At 39.4% G+C, this 26,468-nt stretch overlaps 2 protein-coding genes across 2 annotated transcripts in view; one reads left to right on the top strand and one right to left on the bottom strand.

The window, feature by feature from the left end:
- The first annotated feature begins 176 nt into the window (after positions 1 to 176).
- On the top strand, positions 177 to 8,338 carry LOC138605112 (WD repeat-containing protein 5). The gene is made up of 14 exons (XM_069677207.1): positions 177 to 331; positions 1,185 to 1,294; positions 1,539 to 1,647; positions 2,320 to 2,393; positions 2,537 to 2,626; positions 2,966 to 3,055; positions 3,143 to 3,226; positions 3,321 to 3,376; positions 5,466 to 5,512; positions 5,764 to 5,839; positions 6,070 to 6,103; positions 6,699 to 6,773; positions 6,986 to 7,073; positions 7,261 to 8,338. The coding sequence occupies exons 2-14, from the start codon at positions 1,217 to 1,219 to the stop codon at positions 7,359 to 7,361; spliced, it is 1,002 nt and encodes a 333-aa protein (XP_069533308.1). The 5' UTR covers positions 177 to 331; positions 1,185 to 1,216; the 3' UTR covers positions 7,362 to 8,338.
- Positions 8,339 to 10,472: 2,134 nt separating this feature from the next.
- The window catches only part of rxraa (retinoid X receptor, alpha a), a 115,200-nt gene continuing 99,204 nt past the window's right edge, over positions 10,473 to 26,468 (bottom strand). Inside the window, exons 7-11 of the mRNA XM_069677160.1 lie at positions 20,161 to 20,290; positions 18,473 to 18,605; positions 16,307 to 16,398; positions 13,712 to 13,817; positions 10,473 to 12,903 (exon numbers count right to left, since the gene is read on the bottom strand). Of these exons, the coding sequence (XP_069533261.1) occupies positions 12,756 to 12,903; positions 13,712 to 13,817; positions 16,307 to 16,398; positions 18,473 to 18,605; positions 20,161 to 20,290 (609 nt within the window). The 3' untranslated portion in view covers positions 10,473 to 12,755. The remainder of the gene's footprint in view (positions 12,904 to 13,711; positions 13,818 to 16,306; positions 16,399 to 18,472; positions 18,606 to 20,160; positions 20,291 to 26,468) is intronic.

Raw genomic sequence — 26,468 nt, 5'->3', positions numbered from 1 at the left:
ACATAATACAACAGGAAACGTTATATTTAATTTTTTTTCAAGAGAACACAGTTGAATACAACCATTTCAAAGACTCAGAACATGGGAAAAATAAGATCTTGCCTTTGACTCCAATTGTCCCTTAATACTATCCGTTGTTCCTTAGAGTAACACGCCTGCGCAAAGGAGCACTACCACACCACATTCCCCGCTTCTCCTCATAGTCAAAAAATCCAGGCGCAAGCCAATTGATTTATGCATTCTCCATGATCGTCTGAGAAGATAAACGTTCTTTTTTTCTTTCCAATCTATAAGGAGTAACAATCTGACTGTGAGGCTGCATTAAATTCCCGTGAGTATCGGCTTATGAATGATTCCACATTGTTTGAATGGAGGGCCCCCTCCGCTCAGCCAATTTGTCAACAGCATCATTGCAAAGCAGACGGCTACATGATCAGACTGGCTTTAGCTTTTGTATAAAACCAGCGAATTTAAGATTTAGTTCTCTTTTTCTTTCGGCCTTGAAATCCTTAATGTTGAATTAAATATCTAGTCACAGTAAGATTATAGTCTCTGACAGATTTGGATTTCTCAACGAAGGCCCTTTGTTTGTATTTCCTCATTTCTTATGTATTGTATTTAAACACGAATGAACGTGAACATATTTGTAATTTATACCTCTTATAAACGTAGACGTATGTTTTTATTTTAACCGTTGATACTCAAAATGGCCAGTAAACGTTTGCTAGCTAATTGCTAAGTTAGCTGATTTAGCTAAATTTATTGTTAAATGAGAAAGAAGCGACGCAATTTTTACGCTTTTCAACAAAAAAATATTAACGAAAGACAAATTTGTGTAGTAGATTTCATCACAGCATTTACTGAGAATAACAGCATTGCTCCCAGTGGTGGCATAGCTTTGAATTGTTTTTTGTACAAACAACAATTAATAACAGTGTATGACTTGTGACACTGAGGCAATCATTCCCCCCCAATCATGCAGACCTGTTAAACTTGACAGTGTTACCATGTCCTATTTGAATAATTGTGGATCTTTAAACCGTGCTTTGTATCTGTCTTATAAAATCTTCAGACTATATGCAATTTCTTATGCAATGTTTAACTTGGGTTGTTTGTGATAGTTAATGGACTTACTTAATTATAATAAATTAAATGATTAGTATTTGTTTTGACCTCTTTGACAGGAACATTCTCAGTAGATGCTCTTTTCCTCACCATGGCAACAGAAGACAAGAAACCAGAGACTGACACAAAACCTCCAGTTGTACCATCGGCATCTGCAAGTCAGGGCAAGGTTAGGATTTCATTATTAGGTTTATTTAATGTTTCCTCTGGCTTCCTATCCATTGTAACTGCAGCACTTTACCTGGTGGTTCATTTATGGTAATTGTAGGCACAATAAAAAATGTGAAAAGGTGTGAGGTGAGACGTTACCGTTATTTATTTATTTTTCATGTCATTTTGGAAATTAAAATGTTTACCATTTGTCAGACATCGGGAGGATATTTTTAAATGTTATGTTTTGTTTCCATTAACAGTCAGCACCCGCCAAGCCAAACTACAGCCTGAAATTCACGTTAGCAGGCCACACAAAGGCGGTCTCCTCTGTCAAATTCAGCCCAAGCGGAGAATGGCTCGCCAGCTCATGTGAGTTACTATTTCTGATTTTTTTTCCCCCTGTCATGTTTCCTTTCAGTTTAAGTCAAATAGTAGAGGCAAATAATAAATACAATTGCATGGTAATGCAATGCAAATTGCATTGGTGATTTCAGTTTGTCTTTGGGATTTGGTTGGACACTGTCGCTGTTATGTGTGTATGACTTGATGCAGTTATTCCTCCTGGCCTTCACCATACTGCACTTTGTGGTGTTCTTTTCGGTGGTTGAACAAGTAAGGTGTGTTGCTTTGTGGCACAGACATGCACTTTCATGCACTTTTTGCATAGTATTGTTTCTTGCTTAACATCACTCGCCCCAAACCGAAAATACCTCCAAAAAACAGATGATGAGCTGTTTCGGGGGGGCATCAGCTCTTCGTCTTCTGTTCATGACATTTGACTTTTGTTTCTCCTAACCGGTTGTTTACTCTTCCACTCTAAACTGCCGCTGCATGACATGACATGAGTTTTCTACAGGCAGAGCAGCAGGCATTTTAAACGTCAATATCGCCAACAATAATGTCAATTTAATCGTGGGAAGCCAAAATCGTGATGGGGATTTTGAAAATGCATCTGTTTTACAGTAGTGAACCTTCATTCATGGAAGCTGTGCCAACACTTGATGCATATCTATTTATTTATTTATCATATCTACTTTACAGCTGCTGATAAACTCATCAAAATCTGGGGAGCATATGACGGCAAGTTTGAGAAAACCATATCTGGACACAAACTTGTAAGTTTAATGGAGGCTCTCATTTTACTGCTGCAGAATGTATGTGTTTTGCAAGATGGCATTGCATTTGTTATATGTTTTTACCCATGTGAAGTTGTTGTATCATCCTCAGATGTTTCTAATGATCCTCTATGAATCTGTAGGGCATATCTGATGTGGCCTGGTCCTCTGACTCCAACCTCCTAGTGTCTGCATCTGATGACAAAACACTGAAGATCTGGGACGTCAGCTCGGTAAGAGAGCAGATAAATCATTGCACTCCTCTCATGTTTGTATTAAAAAAAGTACATTCCCACTTACAACCAATTAACTATTTTACTTAAAAAGTCTGAAAGGCCTGTTAGTGAGTTACTGGCAGTACAGCGGTTTGTGCCAACTGTGGCTGACACGTCTTGTAACATTCTTGCACTTAGTTTAAAAAGGAAATCCGTGCATCTGTTTTCTTTTTCTTACCATTTAAGCCACCGTTACTTTTAGCATTGACTTGTGCAGATTGTGCTCAGAATGAAAAGCGATGTTTCCTTTGTTCAAAGCAAAGAATGTGACATTTCAACTGTTTTTTTGTAATCCAGGGGAAATGCTTAAAAACTCTAAAAGGTCACAGCAACTATGTCTTCTGCTGCAACTTCAACCCCCAGTCCAATCTTATCGTGTCAGGATCGGTGAGTAAGCTTTCGGCATGAAACAAGCAAAATATAAATACCACATGTTGGAATAAAAAGTAAAAGATGCTTGATTTCTGCTTGCAGTTTGATGAGAGTGTGAGGATATGGGACGTGAAGACTGGGAAATGTTTGAAAACATTGCCGGCTCATTCTGACCCTGTCTCGGCTGTAAGTCTTTTTTCCATTCTTAATGTATAAGGGAATCTTCTAAACTTAAGATGAATAAGGTGCCAGTAATGTAATAATCCTTCTTGGTTTGCAGGTTCATTTCAACAGAGATGGCTCCCTGATTGTGTCCAGTAGCTACGACGGCCTTTGGTGAGAACAAACTATAATTATCCCGCTTTTTTTGGGCATACCCGATTTATTTACTAGTTCACATTTACTAGTGACGTTGCATCTTCTCTCTTAGTAGTAGTGCAGTGCGACCTAATGGATCTTATAACTAACACAGTAAGGAGCAAAAGGATGAGAGGATGTGTGCTAAACTATAGAGTAATGTCATGGTGCTTGACATATAGCAGCACCTGGACAAACAGTTATTAATTCTTATTTTAATATTTAATAAATAATAATTATTAATATATTAACCAAGAAATCCCAAATAGCATCAGAATAGTTAACATAGCATTGTAGAATAAGGATGCTATGCTTTTGTATTAGTAGAGTATCTTGCTAACACTAGATAGGCTTTAGTGTTAAATGTATTATTGTGGTATCTGTGATTGGGTGCTGTTTTGTTCTAAGTTAACCGATAGTGGCTGATGCTATAAGTGAGGGCTACATTTTTTTGTAAATGGTGGCTGGGGGCAAAATATCCAAAGTTTTATGTGGTGGGGTCCAGTGTGCAGAATATATTCATGGTGAAGCTGCTTTAAAACGGGATTATAGATTAAATTGGCTTTATTATATGTGTAGCATTACAGATAGCAACCCTACATAAAGAAGGGACTTTCTGGCACTGGTGGTGAGCAAAAACATGTTGGTTTGAAGAACCAGGAGGCAGAAATCTTTGCAAAAAGAACTTGGGGTCTCACTAAGCCTAAGGACTTTGCTGGTTGAAGGAAATATAGGGAATGTGGGGCAGGTAAAAAAGGTATGGTGAAAACCTTTTCACAATTTGGCTCCAATTTTAAATATAACTATTTCATAACTACTCCGCCTATTTCATAGTTAAATGGCCAGCTTTTCGCTATCAATGGGGGATGTAGAGGTGTTGTAGGCAACTCACTTTGGACATATTTTATGCAACTAAATATTTGGCATCATTTTAAGCTAGAATTGGCTACAATTAGACCCTGTTGTGTTTTTTTCAATTAATTAATGCACATACATGGTGTTTATTAAAGTGATAATCTCGAAGATCTTAATGTAAATAAATGTCTGTTAAGTCACTATCTATCGCCGAATGAGGTATCACAATGGTGATTGAGCCTATAGCGCACTGATAAAAGCCTTTGCATTTGCAGTATATAGTATTATTACAGACTGGCTTTCTGTGACGAGTTTCGCTGAAAAAATCAAAGGCAGGCATTTTCCATCACCCAGCAGTGGTTGGTCTGCCAGAGAGGGTAGGCGGAGCTAAGCGGCTGCTTTTCTGGTCTCTGCAAGTGTTGCGAGTAAACAGTAATCTACTATGGCTGAACAAACAAAGACAAGATCGATGACGACAGATACAACCTTAAAAATAGGTGAAAATCCAAAGAAAAAGAAACAAATTTGATGCTCAGATGAAGGCAAACAGTCTAAAAAGGAAAGTCACCATCTGCGAGGATAATCAAGAGTAACAACCGTAAGAATCGGAGCCAACCGTGGACGTCACACATGCGACACTGTCTGGATATCTGGGAAGTGTGCTCCCGCAATTACTGTTTATCAGCATACGTGCTGCCAAAGAGAACGAAACTGAGATCTTCAAGAATAACACTTAAAGATGTAAAAAGGATACCTGTTTGGCTGTATTTATACGTGTTGTCACATAGACACATACAGGCACCTAAACCCTCCCTGTAAAACAACAAATTGAAACTCTTAGTACTTTAAGGAAACTGCATTACAAAATGTATAACTACATGTATGGCTACAGATTATCTCTGACAGCTGTTGGGACTCTCAGTTCAGTCGTCATAAGATCTTCAACAAAACAGGCTTGTCTAGTTCGTCTATATCTCCTGGCTTTACATATTTGTGTTGTGCCCTACTCAGTCAGACTGTTTTGCTTCATGTGTCTTGCTGCTGTTTTTTTACTTATGTTTAATAAATGTGACTTGAGGACAGTCAGTCAACAGAACATGAAAACATGTTTAATGTGTAAAAGTTCTGTTCACATGCGTGTTTGTTCAGTCCGTTGCGTACCGATGTGGTCTTTATAACCCCTAATTAAATAACTGTTTTTTTACATTTGCAGTCGAATCTGGGACACAGCATCAGGGCAGTGTTTAAAGACACTCATAGGTAAGATTACCCAGTGCAGTAATTCAGGCCTTAGTCAATTTGCATGAAACTGCTGTATTTTGGTAGATTAGCATTCAATTTCACTTACTATTTGAAACCATTTTTCTGTAATGAACTAAGTCTTCCTAAATAAAAGGATTATAAAATGTTTGGAAAAGTCAGGGTGGCTAAAGCCTCTCTGAACAAACTGTATAAGGTATTTTGATCTTATTTGTGAACTGACGCCCCTCCTGTTGTTGTGTTTATGTTAGATGATGACAACCCTCCTGTGTCATTTGTGAAGTTCTCCCCCAACGGGAAATACATCCTGGCTGCTACATTGGACAAGTGAGTATTTAGTGAAGTCAATATGTCCTTCTATTTTAGACGTTGGTTATTATGTTGTACATCTGCTCCAGCAGAGGGCAATATTACACTATAATAAGCTGTTCTCAGCTGCAGTTTAACGTAGACAGAGTACATGAAATGAATATAATTAAAGATACTTGGTTTATTTATTGTTGTTTTAATGATATTTGTTTAACAGATACATTGTTGTATTTGTGTTTACTTTCCAGCACATTGAAGCTGTGGGACTACAGCAAAGGAAAGGTAAGCTGAATTATTTTTTGTTCATTTTATTAAAAAATAAATAAATGCATGTTGTGTGGACACATTTTTTTTACTGTGTAGAGTATATAGTGTAAGAGGTGTTTTATTATCTTATTTATTTCTTCTATATTAATATTGTCTTATTTTGCTATCTTCAATTTAAACATTATTATCCTAGGTCCACTACGAGTTTATGATTTCTCAGTTGATCAGTTCCAGTTTTGTGAAGCCCTTTAATTATAACATATATTTTACCTTCTGCATGGATTGTCGGGTGGGGGTGATGATGTTGTTTATTGATTTTCTGTTTATGTAAAGCACTTTGTGTTACATTATGGTTGTATGAAAAGTGCTTCACAAATGAATGTTAATAAGTTACATGTTCATAGGTAAAAAATATCATCAATACATCTTTTTCCTGATAATGTTGTTTGATATGTTTTGCGCAAGTTGAATTTGAGAATAAAAAACATATATTCTTGCTCATTTGTTTGCTAGTATAGTATACAATACTTAAATATATTTCCCACTGTTGGTTACTTTTTGAAGGTGTGATACAGATAAATAACTTTTCCTTCTTCTTCCAACATTTCAGTGCTTGAAAACGTACACCGGCCATAAAAACGAGAAGTACTGCATATTTGCAAATTTCTCTGTCACCGGTGGAAAGGTAAGAACTCTGTTTTATATGAACAAATGAACAGTTATTGTTCAATGTAAAGCAAATGATATCTGTAGTCTTTTTTTTATTCTCTTTGGAGTTTTTTTTGTAAACCTCCTGTTATTTAATGCCTCACCTGCAGTTTTATTTTATGCTTTTGAAGTAATCGATCAGTGCAGTGTGATGTGATGTTACTCAACACTGAGTTCTCTTGTATCTAGTGGATCGTGTCGGGCTCCGAAGACAACATGGTTTATATCTGGAACCTGCAGACAAAGGAGATTGTGCAGAAACTCCAGGGCCACACAGGTATAGACACACTGGATCTTTTCTTTGTACTGGTAAAAAACAAAATTCAGAATAATGTCGTTTATTTATCTAACTCACACTTAATTTAATTATTACATGCTGTTGTTGGACATCAATAGCTCTCTGTGTGTAATATGATTATAAACTTTAATGCAGTTCTCAGCCTCTTTTCCATTCTTCATTTCAGATGTCGTCATTTCAACCGCCTGCCACCCGACAGAGAACATCATCGCATCAGCGGCTTTAGAAAATGACAAAACCATCAAGCTATGGAAAAGCGACTGCTAAGCCCTTTCGGATCTTTTGAGCCATTCATATTTCTTTTTTTATATATTTTTTTCTACATTTTGTTGTAAGAAAAGAGGACTTGTTTTCTAACAGAGAGCTCCTGCGGGTTGCAGAGGGGCTTTCAGGTAATGAAATTCAGCGAGCAGAACCAAATGAGACACATCAGCCACGCCCAGTATCAAAAACAGAGTCAGTTCTGCAGTAGGTGTGTTGCTTTTGTCACAGCTGAGATATTCCATCTGTCTGTTTACGTGCCAGATTAAGTTGCAGCTATGTGGATATTCTGTTCTGGTGCTACAGTATTTCTGACACCGCATTCACTCTGATGTCACTGCTTCATAACAATGTCCACGCGTGCGTTTCTGGTTTTGTACAATAAATGTAATGGTTATTTGGCCTTTTCTTTTGCCTTTGTGTTAATTGTGTAGTATCGTCGCAATAACTTGGAGGAGTGAGTTTCCCATCAAGATTTAGGTTAAGAGTAACAAGTATTCTTTAGTCTGATATTTATTCAGGGGGTGTTGTTTTTCCTCAATATAAAATACCAGGTGTTAACAGCTGTGTGCCATAACAAGGTATATTTTCCAATGTAACGTTCATTATTAGAGCATGATTTGAAGTTAGTCTTGGGAAATACTTGAATAAAGCAAATGGGTTAATGGTGGCACAAAAGCCCATGCTATGAACTTCCTCCTGCTAAAAATGTCTTATTTTAACATTTTACAGTGTACAACAGTGACCAAATGCAGTTCTGTGTTCTAGGATTTTTGTACATATTACATTGACATGTATTGTGATTTTATTATGTTCGCTGTCTCTGTTTTTTCTGTTCGCTTCCGCTTGCTTAGCTCATGCTGTAGTTCTACACACAATGCCGGCAGCATCTGTTCTCTGTAGTTAACCTGGGTTTAATGGAATATACATTTGCATCTGACAGTTATAACCTGCGACTTAATAAAACCAGTTTTTGTATGTTTCATGTAACCGAGTCGTGAGTAAATGTGGTGTTGGGTGCTTTTGTTAAGCCTTGTTGTAATCTTGAACATCACACAGACTCAACTTGCATCACTTTTGAGTTTTTTAATAACCTTTTTTCTGTCCATGAAAGATAGAACATCAGAGAACAACCCACAAAGAACAGATGACAAAATTCCATCTCCTTTAAAAATAGACAAAAATATAATGAAAGACATTCCCATCTTGCAGCGACAGGTTGAAAATGGCAAAGTAAAGGCGACACAGTTACCAAGGTGCCAAAGCCAACTTTTCTCACTTTAAATTTTCAATCTGAAAATTGTCTCTTGCCTCGTTGAATAAGCTTTTCCACAAAGTTTACAACAGCCCACAGAAGAAAAGGGAAAGAACAGAATACACAAGCAAGGGATAAAATTACCTTTGTACAAAAATAGATCTTTTACCAAGTGTTTTTTTCTCATCTTTTTTTTTTTCACTTGAACATTTTACCGTCTATGCAACAAAGAAAGCAGTGATTGTGTCACAAGCGCAGCTTTTCCTGATTACACTTTTTGAACACATTTGCCAAGCAACACATACATTTTGGAGGGTTTAAAGTCTTAACCTTTTTTGCTTTTTTTTTCTCTCTTGTATTTTTTAGGTCCCAGAAACTGCTGAGAAGCTGGTTCTTTAGAGTTTAGAGCTGCTGCAATTCTGCTGGTAGATGAGGACTGATTTTAAAAAGTCGAAATGCAAAAACTCCTCAGATATTTGAGAGCAAAAAACTTTAAAACTCTGAGCTGAAGAACACCTGGTGTGGAACAGTTTGGTCTGAAAGACTTGTCTCCCTCTTTCAATGTCGGAAACAGCTCTGTCGATATATATTTATAAATATATACACATATACATATTAACAAAATATAGCTTTATGTTATAAAGCATTTGTGTATTCATTCTATGGGGGTGATCCTTTCCTTCTCTAGTCAAGAAGATCCTTGTCTGTTTTTATATCCTGCAGGGGAGCGAGCTCGCACATCATCATCTACTTTATGGCTTAAGATACCTGCGCTCACCAATCACAGTAAACTAAGGGAGGAGACATCAGAATTAAGAGAACAGGAGGATATTTGTTTTTAAAGTAGGGTCACCCAGTCGAAAAAGAAATGTTCAATTGCTTAATGTCAGTTTAAAATCTTGATTAAAATCTTAAAATTCCCTAAAAAATCCAAAAATATGGAGCCTGTCTTGAGAGAAATCCTCATAGTAAAGCTTGTCTTTGCTGTGATGATTGCAGTTACTGTTTTAACACAAAAAGTTGAATTAATCCCGATTATAAATACTGTAAACTGAGCTCAAACTGGCAGTCAATACTGTCACCTGGATAGTTTGTAATAATACAGGCCACCTCAATGAAACTGTTCAGTAATAATAAAACAACAGGTCGATAAGTCATACTGAAGTTATTGCTACTTGTTTCAGTTTTAAAAAACACATTTGAGGTTTTGTCTGATGAAGAGGAACAATGATGATAAGAACGCTGTGAGAAAGTGCCATCTTTTTGTCTGATTAAATACTTGTAGAAAAATTCAAGTAATGTTGTAGTGCTGCCTCTCCTCCACTAGAGGGAGCTCACAGCTCCTTAAAAAGCCGGTACATACTTCAGGATCTCTTGTTGTTGTTGAGGTCCTGCTTGAAGAGAACAGTATGTGACATTTCAGAGCAAACTCTTTGCTTTTCTCCTTAAGGAAAGAGACCATCGGGGTGTCTGGGGAGCAGTTTCACAGAGAGAAACTGACACATGGCCATTGGTCATTGGTGTCTTGACTAGAGTCAACACCTCGACAGAGTCCTGAGGGTGCCACCAGACTTATTACAGAATTTATGCTGAGGAATTGAAAAAAGATAACAGAATGAAGCTGGATACATGCCAACTACAGGTTCTGTTGCTTCTCTCAGTGTTGGACTGCTGTAAATGCTTTAAATAAAATCATTGCACTGCACATGGAGTACCCAATCAAAAACTTGACAGCCTTTATATGATTCAATTTTAAAGATGTATTATTTATCAATCATTTAAAAATAATAAAGATTTTAGACTTATAAATTTGCAAATATAAATGTCAGAAATATATATTTTTTCTTAGTTTTAATTTGTTTAAAAAACAGAAGGTCAAATTGATATTTTGTTAAAGTTATTCAACTTTCTAATTGCTTCCGAATCAACCCTGATAATGGTTACTGAAGTGGCACACTCAGGACTCCATACATCACAGTTAATTATAGGTTAATGAAAACACAGTGTTCAGGGCTTTTTCCTGCTTTCTTTCAGGTATAGAAAGTGTCATGGTGATTTAATTCTCTTTTAGTCCTTTTCTCACATCGTACTCAGCTCAATAGCTGTTATTTAACATAACCTTAGAGTCCACTATGCTTCACTGTGCCATTAAACACTTTTAAAGGGCGTCTGATAATTGTATGTTTTCTGTGTGTTATTCAGGGGGAATAAACCGGCATTGTAATGACTCTTAAATATCTGAATTGTGGGAAAATTGCCTGTCCAGGAAAATTTTACAGCATAACCCAACCTCACAAGCACGTGTTTTAAAAGGTATCAGACCTGTTCAAGTCGGACTAACATGCACCCGCTCTGTAGACAATCTTTGGAAATGCACTCGATGCATAGTTTTGCAGCAGCTGCAGCATTTACAGAAAAGGAGAGGAGAAAAAAAAGCAGAATATGGGCATAAAGCATAGTTATACACAACATGGAGATATTTCAAATTTCAGTTCGACGTGAATGACACTTGGTTGTCCAGAGAAGTGCAGAGAGAGCGAGTGTGTGTGTCCCTCTGAGGAGGAAAACTGTTTAGGCATTCCTGATTGGGCCCGGGCCAAATTCCTCCTCAGAGGTCGATTACATCAACATCAGCTCTCCGTTTAGGAACCCGACTCCACTGTCATGAGGTTAAGTGCCAAGTAACAAACAAATAAACAAATAATGGCTCTGCTGCAACGACCAACGCTTTTCCCGCATACTGTAAATGGTTAGATGAGTGTCAAGAACTGAAGGTCAGGATGATGGAAACAGAGGTAATTGTGCATCGCTGTTGTCAAAATGAAAAACTGAAAAATAACGTAAATACTGTATATGGTTGTAACTTTCTGTACAGGTAGATATGAGGTGATTTGAAAAGCTAACACCCGCTGCGTTGAGCAGAGGGATTTCTGAGTGTGGAGGTGTAAATGGTGTGCTGAAATTCACATGAAATGAGAAGTAGAGAGGTTGGAAAAGGGACGAAATGGAGCTCAGAGGCCGGCAATACTACAATGCTCCCCCACAGATGAGACTGTGTGCTCACTTTGCAGCCATCAGACACTGTTGTGATCACCTGTGAGGTTGCAACAGATGCAGACTGTTTGAAATAGGATGACAAAAGTAGTTCCCGCCCCTGCTGGTAGCCTTTCAGAGCATCACGTAGCACAAAGCTAATGTATGGCTAATTTACAACAGACTTTCTCTTCCTGTGTGCAGAAGGACTGCACAGATTGTACAAAACAAGCTCTCCCAAAACTTGATCAATCAGTTATATCAACTGACGAGCTAATTAGTGAACGAATATGTCATCCTCACCGACGTTGCACAGTGCTAATAGAGTAAGACATGGTTGTATTTGTTGGAATTGGGCAGAGACCTGAGGTTTTTGAGCACTTGCAGTCTTGTTAACCCACCTCTGAGTTCTACAGCTCCAGAAAAGCTCACACTTTAAAAACAGCTAGTGCAAGACCTGACGTGTTCAGTCGAGTCAGGCAGGAACAGACAAGTTCCTTTTTGAGCAGACATATTGTCCCCCACCGTCCCTCCCCGAAGTAAGTTTAGTCCTGAAAGAGAGAGAGAGGGCTCAGGTCCAAGTGAAGACAGCCTGAGGCTCTCCCAGTCCACGATTGTCCCGATCACAACGCTGAGTGTCCAAACACGACATCACCGCTGTTTTTTTATTTACCTGCAAGCAAAACTGTGGGTGTTAAAACCTGATCATCTTAGCTTTTTCTCGACAAGGTGCAGGAAAAGCAAGGATGAAAACGATGGCTCAATACGTTTCTTCTGTCCTCTGTCCGACCTTTTTTTCAGTCCGCTGCTGTCACTCATGTTGACGTGTGATTTTTCATATATATATATTTCTTATTTATATATTTTTACAAGGTATAAAACCGACCCAAAGACATGATGAATTCATTGTTTTGAAACACATCAAAGGGAGCCGAGGAGAGAAGGGACCGTGGGAGGGTGGGAGGAAGGGAGAGGTTCTCCATTCAAAGTCACCACGTGATCTGTCCCTTGCTGGAGATGGGATTTTAAAAAAAGACCCTCCTCCTGATCCGGGGCTGGTGGGAGACATGGGGGAGGATGGAAGGGGGAGGAGAGCTCAGCCCCCTCTGCTATTATGTCATTTGATGCGGGGCTTCTAGCATCTCCATGAGGAAGGTGTCGATGGGCGTGTCTCCGATGAGCTTGAAGAAGAACAAGTGCTCCAGACATTTGAGGCCGATGGAGCGCAGTGCCGGCAACCGTAGCAACAGCTTGGCGAATCTGTCAAAGCACAAGACAAAAATTAGACACTCGACCGGGATAGTAATATCCATATGACAGGAAGTGGGAGGGATGGGAAGATGACACTAAGAAAACAATCTTGGAACAAACTCCTCAACTCGTGCCAAACATGAGCAAAGGGCCCTCTGTATGGTGTTCAGTTGCCACATGTTGGGCCTCGTGCAAGATCCACACATAAACATATGTTTATCACATGGCATGTACAGGATTTAAAGAAACTGTTGCATTTGCAAATTCACCAAAAGACAGAAGTTAGATGCAAACACATTTTTCAGTGTTCATTTGTAGCTCATTTTCAGAATATTTCTGGCATCTAAATAACTAATTTGCTTTTTTTCTTTTCTCATTATTATTTTGTTTGATGTTACTGCCACTGTTGAACTGGGCTTGGCTACCGTCCTGTAGTGAAAGCAAATTCCACGGCCCTCGATCATGCGGTCATCAATAAATTATTGACCGATTGACGATTAAAGAGAAAGTAAATGAGGAAGAGTAGGGTTTGCAGCTCACATAATACATTATTTGAAGTATAGTACCATCTTTGTCGGTAAGGAAGCACTACTATATCCTGTATGTAGAGTATATCTGAGCAGGAAATGAATCAAATCTGATAAAAGAGTTGTACTATTTACCTGATAAAGGTTTATGTAAAAAGTTTTTACAAAAATAGTATGGCTTGCAGTTTAGATCAGATAAGTACAAGCTGTGAGTCATACTCTTTTTGTAGTTTTTAACTTGCAGCCGAGCATGTGGATGTGCACACTCATTTCTGTGTTTGTGTTCATACCTGCCAGGCTGCTCAGGGTACTTCTGTTTGCAGTAGGCCTCTAAAGACGCATACACTTTCTCTCTCAGAGCTTCTACCTCGCCTGGGTTGGACAGACCTTTAGAGTCTGTGGAGACACAAAAATAACATACATAATAAACAACAAGAGGAATCCTTAACATGCACAGTTGAAGTTGTGCAGCTTCTATCTTTATATAAATACACAGAAAAGGTGTTTTATGAGCATGTAGGCCCACTTTTTTACATTCTTCTTAAAATCCTTAAGTTTAGCAAATGCTGTCACTTATAGCTGGTACAAACCAGGAAATCCATTAGCTCATTTGTTTAAGCATGAATACATTCATAGATTACATTATTCAGAATACAAAGTTTATCACTGTGAGTTGTGAGCTACTGAAAATAGCATTGCTAATTGCTAAAGGGTGCCTTTTTCCATCCAAGTGTCCTGTATGTATCTGTGACCCGAGGGAAGTAGAGCGAATAATGTGTTGAAAGGGTTTCCGGGGTCGTGTCCTCAGCGGCACCTTGCAGTGTTGTACACAGGAGGGCAGAGCCTAGCTAACTTGAAAGTTGAGTTTTAACCCTGCAGGCTCATTGAGGACGTGTGTTACCTCATTTTGTCCAATTCCAATTAGGACTGTAATTACCAAGCAGCGCTAATTTAAGCTTCACTGGAGGACCCCTCTCTGATTAACAACACAAATACGTCATTGATTAACATTTCTGTCGGACAAAACATTGCACAATTGACCAACAATGAATGAACATTTGTTGTTAATGGCTGGACGTAATCACACAGTGTGGGAAAGGAAGGACCGAGGGCCTTTTTAGCCTTGCTGTCCTGTCCTCCGAAGGCCCCAGCTTTTGCTTTCTCAGTCAGACCAGTCTAGCAAACCCCTAATTAACAGGGAATCAGGCTGAGGAGTGAACCAGGGCCACTAGGCTAGGATGTGACCTGAACAAAATGTGGAACACAGAGCGTCAGTGTGTTTGGGGTGGGCAGATTCACAGTGGCCCCAGAGGGACGGAGGGAGGCTGCAGCACTGAGTCATTAAAATCTTGGGTCACATTCACGGATTGGTCTAGTTTACTAGGGTGCTCATGTTGGTTTTTACATACAGAGCAGCACATTTAAAGCATGATTGACACGTGTATTCCTGTAGTTAAGAAATGAGCCTCTATTAAAGAGAATGCACTAAAAATACACAAGGATACCGTATGATAGATTGACAGGAAGTCTTTGGTTTACCTTTTGCACATTAAAGTGTTTAACAAATGCATCAATATATACAGTATTAGTCAGACTCTACTAAATACATCCAGACATAGCTGAATACACTATTCAGGCTATTGTCAGACTATTGTCCTTTACAAGGCCATAAAGCCCCACCTGAGTTGATGTTTTATTTACATTTGTTGAAAATATGAATTAATTTGAATACTGATTGGCAGCGCTGAAGTGTATTATGCTGCAGGGGTAGTTTGTGAAGACTCTTTGAAAGTTTTGCAACTTTATTTTCCATCATGAAAAGTTGTTGCCATTGGAATATCTTGTAACCAAGCGCAGGGTTCATCAATAAGGAAGCTACACACTTTTCACAAAATTCTGGAGAGAGTTTGATACTCAAATAAAGTTTTTTGGTGAAGGATCACTAAGCCTCAAATCATAAATGAGTCGTATTCTTTTCCAGCATAATGATGGTCAGTTTTTTTCTCTGATCAAAAGCAGTCCCACAGCACATTAGGATAAACTGAAAGCTTTAATGCTGTTGTACACTGGTTTTCAACAAGAAGCATATTTTAGCTTTGCAATCAATTTTCTAATATTCTAATGTCTTTTTTAATCACGTTGGTAAAGTTTGTTTCATTTTGAAAATTGTATACATATTTTAATTAAATTATTTTTTCGGAGCCTCTCCTTCCTCCTGAAACCAACAAGCCGTTTTGCCATACAAAGGTTAGACCTTAGCCATGATTGGCCGACAGTATTTGGAGTGACCGCATAGCCCCTCCCCCACGTGTATGGTCTCACGTGGGGGAGCGGCCGCATAGCACTTTCACTCCAAATTTGTAGAAAACATGGCTGCTCTAGGATCAGTTATTCGGCCTTATATACAAGCCTACAAGCTAGTGCAAGAAGGCAGTCTGAGGTGAATGACAGTGAATGACGATTGGTTGATTTCAGCGAAAGCAAGGTTCTATGTAGAAACCTGCAGCTGTTCTGAACGGCCCATTTCAGAGGCGACCTTTATAAAAATCTCATTCTGGAAAAACATGGAATTATGCAGTTTTCACTTTCTCACTGTGAACAATAAAAACCCAAAAATGTGAAACTCATGCAACATATGAGAATATCCATTTAAAATATATGGCCCCTTTAACATGCAGCCAACAGCTCAAATCTGCAAACCTTTCCCCTCATGTTCTGCACTTTTTTTTATGAGCTGATTGTTGTTGGTTCAAGGTGAAATTTAAACGACAATAGAAAAATGTTGCATTTAACAGTGTAAACACTTAAAAAAAAACAAAAATCTGTGTCACAGATCCTTTCAACTGCAGCAACAAATAAAAGCTTTTATATATTGTGATAGTTACCTGGGTTGAAAAGAACTATCGCTCGAAGGCACCCCAGTTCTGTCTTATCCATCTGCATGTCCCTCATCTTTGACACCAGTTCTGTGAGCACTCTGCGCAAGAGAGACAAAAAATAAATAGAACAGAATCTGAGATGTGACGTGGTTCATTTTAAAAATCAGGCAAAGTTGAAGTTTCTTTCATCTTTCTTGGCTACTAGACTATTTTTGCGTTATATCGGACAACCTAACGAGAGCCAGAAAAGTTAAGATCACAGGAAACCATTTGAGTCTAATTGGTACATTTTTGTAAATGATACACCACACTCCATGTGAATTATCCAGATCCAGACTGGGACATTAAAAATATGTCTTTAACTACTATCCAGCCCAAATCTATTTAAAAAACAAATACACACAAGTTCACTCTCAGCCCACATAGGCACCGTAAGATCAGTGGAAAAGTTTACAACCCTACAAAGTCATTATATTTAGTACATGGTTTTCATAAAAGGAAAGCCACAGAGTAAACACAAGCTGTAATCTAACACCAGCACTCCCACTGTCTGTGTGTGACATCACCGGTGGGAGTGTCGGCGCGTGGAGTCACTCGAACTCCTCACCCCTCTTTGACTCGGTCACACCCTCTCTTGGCACTCTGTGTTTCCCCTCTCACTCTTGTTTTTTTCTCCCCTCGTATAGTAAAGTCAATTGTGGCTCTTAGCTCATTGTAATTCAATTTGCTCCAAGGAGGAACAACAGGGCTATAAAAGAAAGGGAAAAAAAGGAAAAGAATCAAGTGTTTAAGTTAATCAGAGTCTGTATTTGTATAGTGAAGAGGGAGAGGAGTAGATAAAGAAACGTTATTAGATCTCTGTATCTTAATGTAAGCCACAGTTAATGCTAGAGATGTGTCCTGTGGCTGTAAGCGCAGATGATTGAGCACAGAGGCTGGTGATCAGAGGGGGCAGAGACACAGGAAAAGAGAAGAAGAAGAGATTGATATTCAAAGCCCTTAATTTGAATTTGGTGGCAGCCCCTATGAAGGCCAACTCTGTTTGATCTCCAATTCCACCGGGAGCATGTACACTGTAAACTGCAATTTTCATGAAAGAAAAATCAAATATTTAAGCAATAAGTTTATAAACACAATTGTTAACAAATAATATCAATAAAACATAAAACACCTAAAAAGTATTTTGCTTGTCTCTCTTCAAACTTTCCAAACTGTGTATCTGACTTTAGCTCGAGGTGCGATGCTGCTGAGACACCGCAGACTGTCTGTCTGTCAGACAGCTGGAATGTCAATAACACACTGAGCTGCACTCACCTGACTTCACTGTGACTGACTCCTGTATGGATTTTTTTTTTTTTGACATTTTCTGTGCAGTTCAGTGTTTCTGTGTTCCCTCTGATGCATACAGGTGTACATATTTAATGTACTGCAGTCGATCAATAGTTCCTGTACTGCTGTGCCTTTCGTGTAGTACACTTGTGACTTCCACTCAAGGTGTTACATTTCAATGGAGGAAACACAAATGTCATATGTTGGAAACGACGAATACACCCTGTAAAAACACCTTTATATTGGAGGTCAATCATATCTTTATTGATTGCTTTGTAGTACAGTATTTATTGATTGATATATACTTCTTTATAGATCATTAAAAAGGCAGAACGTTTGAGCTGCGTAAAAAAGACAAAGTAAGTTGTGCTGAGAGATTTCAGTTTTTTATCAACCTGGCCAACAGAAAGTTATTATTATTACAGTATAATGACAGTTATTGTTATTAATGTCTTATAACTGATTGATAAAACATGTTTGAATAATAATGTAACATTAACAAAGCATTACTTACAACTTAAAAAGTATGCCTATAATGGTACCACTTTCTAATAAGTGTTTCTTAGAAAAAGCTGTTTAAGTTTTCGTACTTAACAAACCGTATTAATACTTAAAAGAGCTGTCAGTAGCCATCAATAAACCACTTCATAACCAAAGAAAGATTTTTCACCACCATCATCCTCATCAACTGCTTTGGCTGACCTATTAACCATTTATAGAAAAGTTATATCAACTTCTGCAGTATTTTCATTTGAAACTTTATTTTTTAAAGTGGTAGCTCCAGGTTGCAGTTACATTCATACAAACAGTAATGTATATATGTAGTAATATACTAATAATGACCTGTCAAAGATGGCTCCCACTCCAGCACTATGGGCGCTGTTGCGGTGCACGTGAAGCCCGGTTGCCAACAGAATCCCGTCTTTAATCGCTATTGAACGGTGTGAGAATGATGCAATGAGGAGTTCATTCCAACCTGCAGCAGAGACGGGGGAGAGAGATCGAGGAAAAGTATGAGGGAGGTAAAAAAAAAAAAGCAAATCCCAGTACAAAAGTTCACACAGCATTCATGCAAAATGAAACTGACAACAAAGGGGGAATTCCAATGAATCAATTAAGCTGGGCGGTGAAAGCGTGCAGCTTTCTCGAGCACGGGCATCAGGTTATTACTAAGACATTTGAATCATGCTTTCTGAAGAGACAAGCGTGTAAAAGGGATGAACTGCGCCTGCCATAACAATAAAGACAACAGGCTTGATGTGCCAAAGCAGGGGCTTGACACTGAGAGCACTGAAGACACAAGACGCTGCCTTTTGAGTGACAGGGCTCCTTTAACTGTTCTGCCTGGCAACACTCGCCTCGTCTCCCCAGAGTTGAGTTGGGTATGAGAGGAGCCGGGATGCTTTTATCTGTGATACAGCAGAACTAAAGCGGTTATTTATAGAAAACCTGAGAGCTGAGAAGAGACGAGCTCTACAGAATAATGTCTCTCTCTGCACTGCTGACGTCTCTCCATCATTGTATGTGCAAAGGATAAGGAATGATGGGAGGATTTTTTCAGGGTATGGGATGGGTGTGTAATAGCTTCTTTTTTCTTAAGGTGGATTTTGAATATAATGGTGTAATTTGGAGCGACAGGCAGGCAACAGGGGCAAAGTGTTGGGAAAACCCAAAAGACCTTCTTGCATGTGATGTTAGTGAGTGTAAGAGAAGCGACAGATGATTCACTGTGTTTTTATTTTGCTGCTTCTACGGTCCTGAGCGGTTAGTTTGCTTTTCCACATACAGCGGATACACACAATGAGCTGTTCTGACCTTGGTCGGGCTGACTTTTGTCTTAGTCACATGATCTACAGAGTTATTCATTGTCATGGCCACATTGTTTATTAAAGCTCTATTTTGCTTCTCTTGCTAGATACAGATTGAGGGCTTATAATATATAGAAAGGGGTTCCTTCCTGAGCTTTTCTTTCTTTATTGGTAGTTGGTATCTGCTGTTGTCCTGAACCAAACACGTTTTAACTCCACCTTTAAATAGCTAAAAAGATCGCTTGGTACCAAAACATACAAAAAGTACCAGGTACTCTCAACAACAACAAAAACAATGTTCCAAGCAAGTACAGTTAAGCTGAGCCTTACCGTGTAGTCAAAACAAGGCACACTTTCAGAAGCTCAGAGTAACCTTTACCTTATCATTGTTCTAATCATGATAACAGAAAACATCTGTGTGGGCGCAGAAGACTTATGAAAAAGTGCCCAGTATTATAAGTATCAAAGAGCAAACTAATCTAGCAACATTTGTTCAAACAACAATGGCTTGATTCAAGTACCCATGAAGCATTTAGCTGTAGCAGGCTGTGTGTGTATTTATGCAGTATTTGGTCTCAACTACAGGGTGCCACGTGCGCCTGTTAGTTTATCCCTTTTTTCAGATGTGACTGTATCTCTGTATAGAGGGGTTATTATGAAATAAAATCAAAACCATTGTTTTTTGCAATAACATAAAGTGCTGCTTTTTAAATCTCTCTCTACCTGCTCGTAGAAGGATGACCTGGTCGTCCAGTGGCAGCTCCGAGAAGTGGGGGATCCTCTTTGCCCACTCCACCAGGGTAAAGAGTTGTTTGTCGGCCGCCTGACAGATATTTGTCACTGGGTCGTTGGGCTGCAGAGAAACAGTAACAAAAAGAAAAATACAGAATTAAGAAACTTAGTTAAAAAATGGAGAGGTGTCATTGTTGTTTTAATCTGTGTTAGTCTTTTGTCCAAGAGCCCGGAGCCACCTATCACCACTCACGTTCACGCTTACTGGAGTGCTATGCTATGAATAATATCCTCTAAAGAGGAGCGAGTAGGAAGACAAAACAAACAGTGATTCTGTCCCAGCTCGTAGAGGAAATACCTGCAGAGAGCTGTCGCTGAAAAAACGACTTTCACCAAGCAGACTCTTTCTTTAGGGACCTTTTAGCCGACACACAAATCACTTTCAGACAGCTAGTGGAGCTCAAGAGGCCCCTCATGACACTCTACTGACTCTTCACAACATAACAAGCGCTTAGGAGCTAAAAGGGGACTTTATTACCCGACTGGGCAGGGTTTAATAAAACCCAGCCAATGTACAGATGACTGTGCAATGATTTTTCAGATGCACTCACAGACAAAAGTCAGACAAGAACTCTATATAGTTTATAGCATGGTATGGTGTTTTATTTATTTTAGATTTTAGATTTTACAGTTTTAAATACCTTTTCAAAGGTAATTGTTGTTATTTATTGTAAACATTTCTAAGAATTAGGAGATATATTTTGATAAACTGACAACACAAACAGTTCTTGGTAGTGGCCTTGGCTGGCTAATGGATGTCACTGTACATCGTCCATTTAGTGCCCAATATAGAAACACTAACTAGTTCCTCTGTGAAATGAAAAGGTCCAGGTGAACCAAGGAGAACGCTACAATCTTTTCTTGATTTCCTTTACATAAGTCTACTTAAGCCTTGACGAGAGATGAGCATAAAAAGCATGATGAAAGGCCAAAGGGTGATCTTACAGCTCTGAGATATGGACATATCTATTATATTAATGTATCTTATGTAAGACAAAGTACATTGCTTATAATTGCTACTCTTTGGGTCTTGAATTGCCTAAGTGCAATCTCATTTGCGTTGAACATCGTATATATACAGCAGCTTTGAAAGCATGTTCCATTAAATGTCAAAATACATTGCACAACAATGCACCACTTCTGATGTTATTACAATAATCTAACAACACTCAGCTTGGCTGCCAATAAACAAGGCTGCAGACAAGAATTCTACACTGGTAATGAAGTCTGGTACCTGAAATAGTTTATTACTGATTTATCTTTGGTGTTTCCTTTGGTTTTCTTATAAATATGTGTTCAATTAAAAGCTCTACAAAACATCACAATTTTATTAGGTAAAGGTAGTAAGGCAACCTGACATGATTTAAATTGTTGAGTTCTTTGTCCTAAGTTATCCACATTATTAAAACATAAAGAGTTTTCTTTTTAGGAAGATAATTTCTAGGTGCAATATAAGCCTAGTCTCCTTAACTGTCCTGATAGATCAGGTTTGGCATTATCATTAGCCCAACAGGGAGTAAGTGAGCAGTGGTGGAATACTAATGTGAGTCATACTGCATGAGTGTGTAGTCAAACACATACAGTATGACTAACTCACTAAAATGTAAATCCACCCGGGCAGAGAAAAAAGTTCCGAACAATACTGTCAATCTCTGACAAGTAATTTACCGTAATCCCAGGAGTATGTACCCTTGATATGCATGTGTGTAAACAAAGGCTTTGCGCACAATGCTTTTTTGCATAATTTTAAATCAAGTAAACATCCTTAAATTCTAAATATCCCTGTGTGAACTCACACGCCGACAAAAAACAGTCAGTAACTTCTCCCCAACTCCCTTCTCCAAATCCCACCGATCGATGCAAAAAGCTCGGAGGATCCCGACATCAACTGCAGCTCTCAAGAGGAGATTAGTTCAAGATGAAGGAGAAAACATCCCTCCACTCACACTCTCCTTTTATAATACGCAGGCCAAAGACTCTCCCTTCCTCTCCTCCACGTTTCCTCCCTATGGTGTGAAACTCACACTGACTGCAGAGTATCAAAGATATGAAAAACTTAAACCAGACACAAAGCCTACACTGTTTTGAAAAACTGAAAGTCTTCCTTTTTTTTCTTCAGGGGGAGAAAAGAAAACAGGCATCTTATGAATATTTCAGCATCTGATCTCCGTGGGAGACATGGACGGCGCAGCTCAGCGCGACAGTTTTCGTGAGCTGCACTTCCTCTAAAAAGAAACCCCACATAAACAGATTTGGTTAATTCATTCCAAAGGGCAGCCCCAGCCAAAACAAAGAAAAACAAAAAGGGCTGCAGTGTGTGCCACGGTCGAGCCACCCCTCCTCGTAAGAATACAAGTCCCAGGGTTCTCGTTAAACATGGCGAGCCTCATGAATGTTGTATGGCTATCTTAGCCGTGTTTACACTGACCTGGTTTCTTTACCTCAGTCTGTGGAGATGACAAGGGGATGGAGCTTACACATTCCTGCAACAATCCTCCGGCATCACATTACTGTACTTACTGTTCAAGTCACAGAACAGCATTTAGTTATGGGGCCACAATGGAGGAATCCACTGTGACCTGTGAGGGAATAACATTAACCTCCCATGTATGGAAGTACAAAAGCCCACCTGGGAATTTCCTAAGACTCAACTGCAAAAGCTACGAAGATCACAGCTGACAAAAAGAAGAAAATAAGCAGAAGGAAGTTTGGACGTTTACTGAAACTTTAGATGAAAAAATAAGAGAAGGAATTTTAAATCACTGCTTTGTAGCCCCTTTAGCATTTTTTTTAAATGCCTGCCACAAACAACACTGTCTTCATCCCAAGCAAATCAAAGGGTTTGCTGGTCGATCATCCCCGCAACTTAGAGAAATGCCTGGCTTGCATACTGTCCTATGAAATTTTCATCACTTGAGGAGAGGAGACGAAAGATTTGCCTTTCAATTTTTCATTATTCTGCTGGAACCAGACTATACTGCGTGACAACCGAGAGAAAATTGGGTACTCATACAGATCGGTACGAAAATGAATTGCTCAAGTGTCCCACTTTTTTACATTGAAAAAAAAGAAGCTGTCCTCATACGTTGCAGTGAGGATGAATCATCAGCTAATTATCATCTAAATAAAAGCAACGCTTCCTGCCTTAAGTCTGGGAAAGATAAGAAACTAAACCTCTTTGTAAATGAAGGCACAGACGGTGGAACAGCCATCCAGAAAAAATAAAAGAGAGAAGACAGAGAAGGAGAGAAATACAAAAAATAGAAGTAAAGAAGCATCCCGAGGATAAGTAAACGATAGCATCTTCGTCTTTCTCCTGAAGAACTTCTCGTCTGACTGAAGGCGAATTACTAAAGCCTGTTTAACTCCTCCTCTAGGTCACCATGACATAAACACACTTCATTCAGGTTGGCCGGACCCCAGTCATTAGACAGTGGCAGTGGCCTTTTCATGATGTACACTCATGGCCTGGGCCCTGTGATCAATTATAGTACGGGGCAGCAACTCTCAATGGAGACCTCACAGAGGGGGAGGAGGGGGGACCGAGGAGTCCTTGTGGGTCAGGACCAATGAGCCTCCATACTGATACTCTGCCAACATCCTGGTTTCCAGTTTAAAGTGTCAGTACAAAGTAATGTTTACTTGCTTTCTTCTAGTGGATCATAGCAATGGATCACATACATTTTATCTACCCCGGTTTTATAAACAGTAAGTTTCTTTTCCTCATTTTTTTTTCTCCATTTGGAAAGCCCAGTCCCCTACGCACTGCTGTCATTGTCACTGGTATCGCACAGTGGATGGCTCTGAACATTACAAACAAACATGTCTAAACCAGCCACCTCTTTCCACCTGCCAACAATGAACATCTTAGGGGAACCAATAATAGCTGCTAGTGCATTGACAATAAAAACAACCTTCTCTGGCTTTCCAACATGGCCACCTGTGCTTGTTGGAGCACCTACTAATCAATATTTGGAATCAAACAATGAGGCTTTGCAGAGGTGTGCATGAACCATATCCCTGCACCACCAAGTATCTTGAGATTGCTGTTGTCCCTAGATTGCTTTGTGATGCTCAAAGCACTCAAAAATGTATTCCTTTCAGCTCTTCTGTTTGGCATAGGAGCCAAAGTGTGACTGACAAATATCTCAGAGCCCCAGCAAATAAAACCCCAACTTTCTGCAATGCTAGATAATGCACCTTTAGGAGGACATATTGTGAATTTGGTGAACTGACCCTTGAAATATACCAAAACAGAAGTCTTGGGAGCAACAACAGGTATGAAGCATGGCACATAACTTTACAAACTTCAAAGAGATATTCCACATCTTTGAGAAATTAATAAACTTAAAGGGCCAGTTCAACGATTTTCAACCTCAGTCCTATCATGCTGTCATGGGGAGCTAATGCCATTATGGTATGAAAAAAATGCAATTTTGCTCTGTGCTACTCGCTTCTCCAATGGACCCTGGAATCCTCCGCCAGACTATGTAAAATGCGTCATCTGGCAGCTTGCTAAACTACTCTTCCTCATTCTAAGACGCCGGCTCTGATGTCAAGTCTCGTTCAAAATTGTCAGGTTAAAAATGCAGACTGCAGACCCAAAGATTTTTTAGATGATCCACCTGTATATTCTTGTCGTATTTTGGATTCTCTACCACTCTGAGCCGTTGCCTGCAGCGATCAATGTCCTTGACTGGAAAACGGTAGTGTTGCATTCCAGCGTCTCTCACTGGGCCATTCCTTTCAGATGGAGGGGCGCAATGCACGCTGGGTGTTGTAGGATTGTAGAATGGGTGAAACCACAAGCTGTTTGTACGACTTTCTCCACACCTACGCCATCAATTTTTAATTTTATTGCTTCTATCGATTACAGAGACCAGGGGCCAATTGCTCCTTTAACTATGTAATAAAATAAAAAAAAGTGTGCCATGAAACTGACATTCAAAGGTAGAGCTTGGTCTTTGGTCTAGGGATGGTTTCCTATTTGAATGCAACTCACAATGACACAAAAAATATGTGCAAAATAATATATAAGAATGCATAATGATATGATCCAATCACACAAACAGTGTTCTACTGTTATGCATTACATCAGACCAAAAGACATAGGACTCTATTTGTAAAATATAAACAAATTAGGTTACAAATGAAGCTATGTTTGCACTCATTACAACTCGCACAGTCAATAATTTGGACATATTTGTAGGTTGATCATCATTTGATCTGGATTGATCAGATTTTACTGAAGGTTGATAAACAATAAAGAAAATCTGCGCTGTGCATCAGCAAATGAGTTCTGTTTTCATCGTCTCCGTAGTCTTGTAGAAAACCTCCTCTTCCCAGTGTCGGGCAGGCAGCCGGCATCGAGGGACCCACCATGGCTGAGCCCAAACACACTCAGTGCATTAGTGTGTCTGAGCTGCCAGCCGCTCCCCCGTGACTCCCCACTCTTCCTCCCTCTCCCTAATGTCAGCGCTCATCTCCTACGTTTCCATCTGGCGCCCTAAAATAGCTCCCATTTACTCACATAACAGCCTTCACATTTCTACCTTTACTTCAGAGGACATTTCCCTCCCCTGAAGCAGATGTATCCCAGAAGAAACCCTCCCCTCTCCCCCTTCCTCCTTCAGTCTCACCCTCTGTCTCTCCTCCCCCACCTCCCCTGCCTCCTCTGGTAGGCTCCTGCTCAGCTCCGCTGTTTCTCCTGTTCCAGCAGAATTCCAGAGAAAGCTGAGGCTTTGTGGGATGCTTTCAGGAACAGTCTGCCTGTTGCATTATTCATCAAAGTTAGTCTCCTCAGTGTCAAAGGCAGCCCACAGTGCCCAGCTGATACTGAGGGGATGAATGAGGAAACTCACAGCTGAGTGAAGTAGCGGAGACAAGGTGAACAGGCAAAGTACACTCTAGACTACAAGCAGACATCTCCAAAGGGACTAGAAAAGGGAGGACAAACAGTATCACACCTTCTTCAATTCATCAACATCTTTATTAGCAGGAAACTTCCTGACTGCAGCCTAAGACTCCCTGAATGAAAACAACCAAGAGCTTTATGTACGCTGAATATTACATGGGAAAAAAGAGATATATGCCCTTCGGGTCTGTTTAAAGTCTGCTGTTCCTGGACTATGCAAAAAGTGATACAGGAATGTGAATAGACAATAGTGGCAAAACTACAGCAAGAGTCTGGAAAACACAACAATAAAGTTTGATCCATAAGTCAGAAATTTGAAAAGCCT

The sequence above is a fragment of the Semicossyphus pulcher genome, unplaced genomic scaffold (genome assembly GCF_022749685.1).
Source record: "Semicossyphus pulcher isolate SPU_LCO1_2020_fin unplaced genomic scaffold, fSemPul1.0.p SCAF_28, whole genome shotgun sequence".
Classification (NCBI taxonomy): Eukaryota; Metazoa; Chordata; class Actinopteri; order Labriformes; family Labridae; genus Semicossyphus; species Semicossyphus pulcher.
Note: the sequence above shows the minus strand (reverse complement) of the source record. Positions and strands in the feature narration are given on the sequence as shown.

What these genes read in the sequence shown, in the direction of transcription:
- LOC138605112 (XM_069677207.1), top strand. Translation starts at nt 1,217, where the DNA reads ATGGCAACAGAAGACAAGAAACCAGAGACTGACACAAAACCTCCAGTT. An exon ending in AGAATGGCTCGCCAGCTCAT is followed by an intron (nt 1,648 to 2,319) that starts GTGAGTTACTAT and finishes TCTACTTTACAG; the next exon opens with CTGCTGATAAACTCATCAAA. An exon ending in ATCTTATCGTGTCAGGATCG is followed by an intron (nt 3,056 to 3,142) that starts GTGAGTAAGCTT and finishes TTCTGCTTGCAG; the next exon opens with TTTGATGAGAGTGTGAGGAT.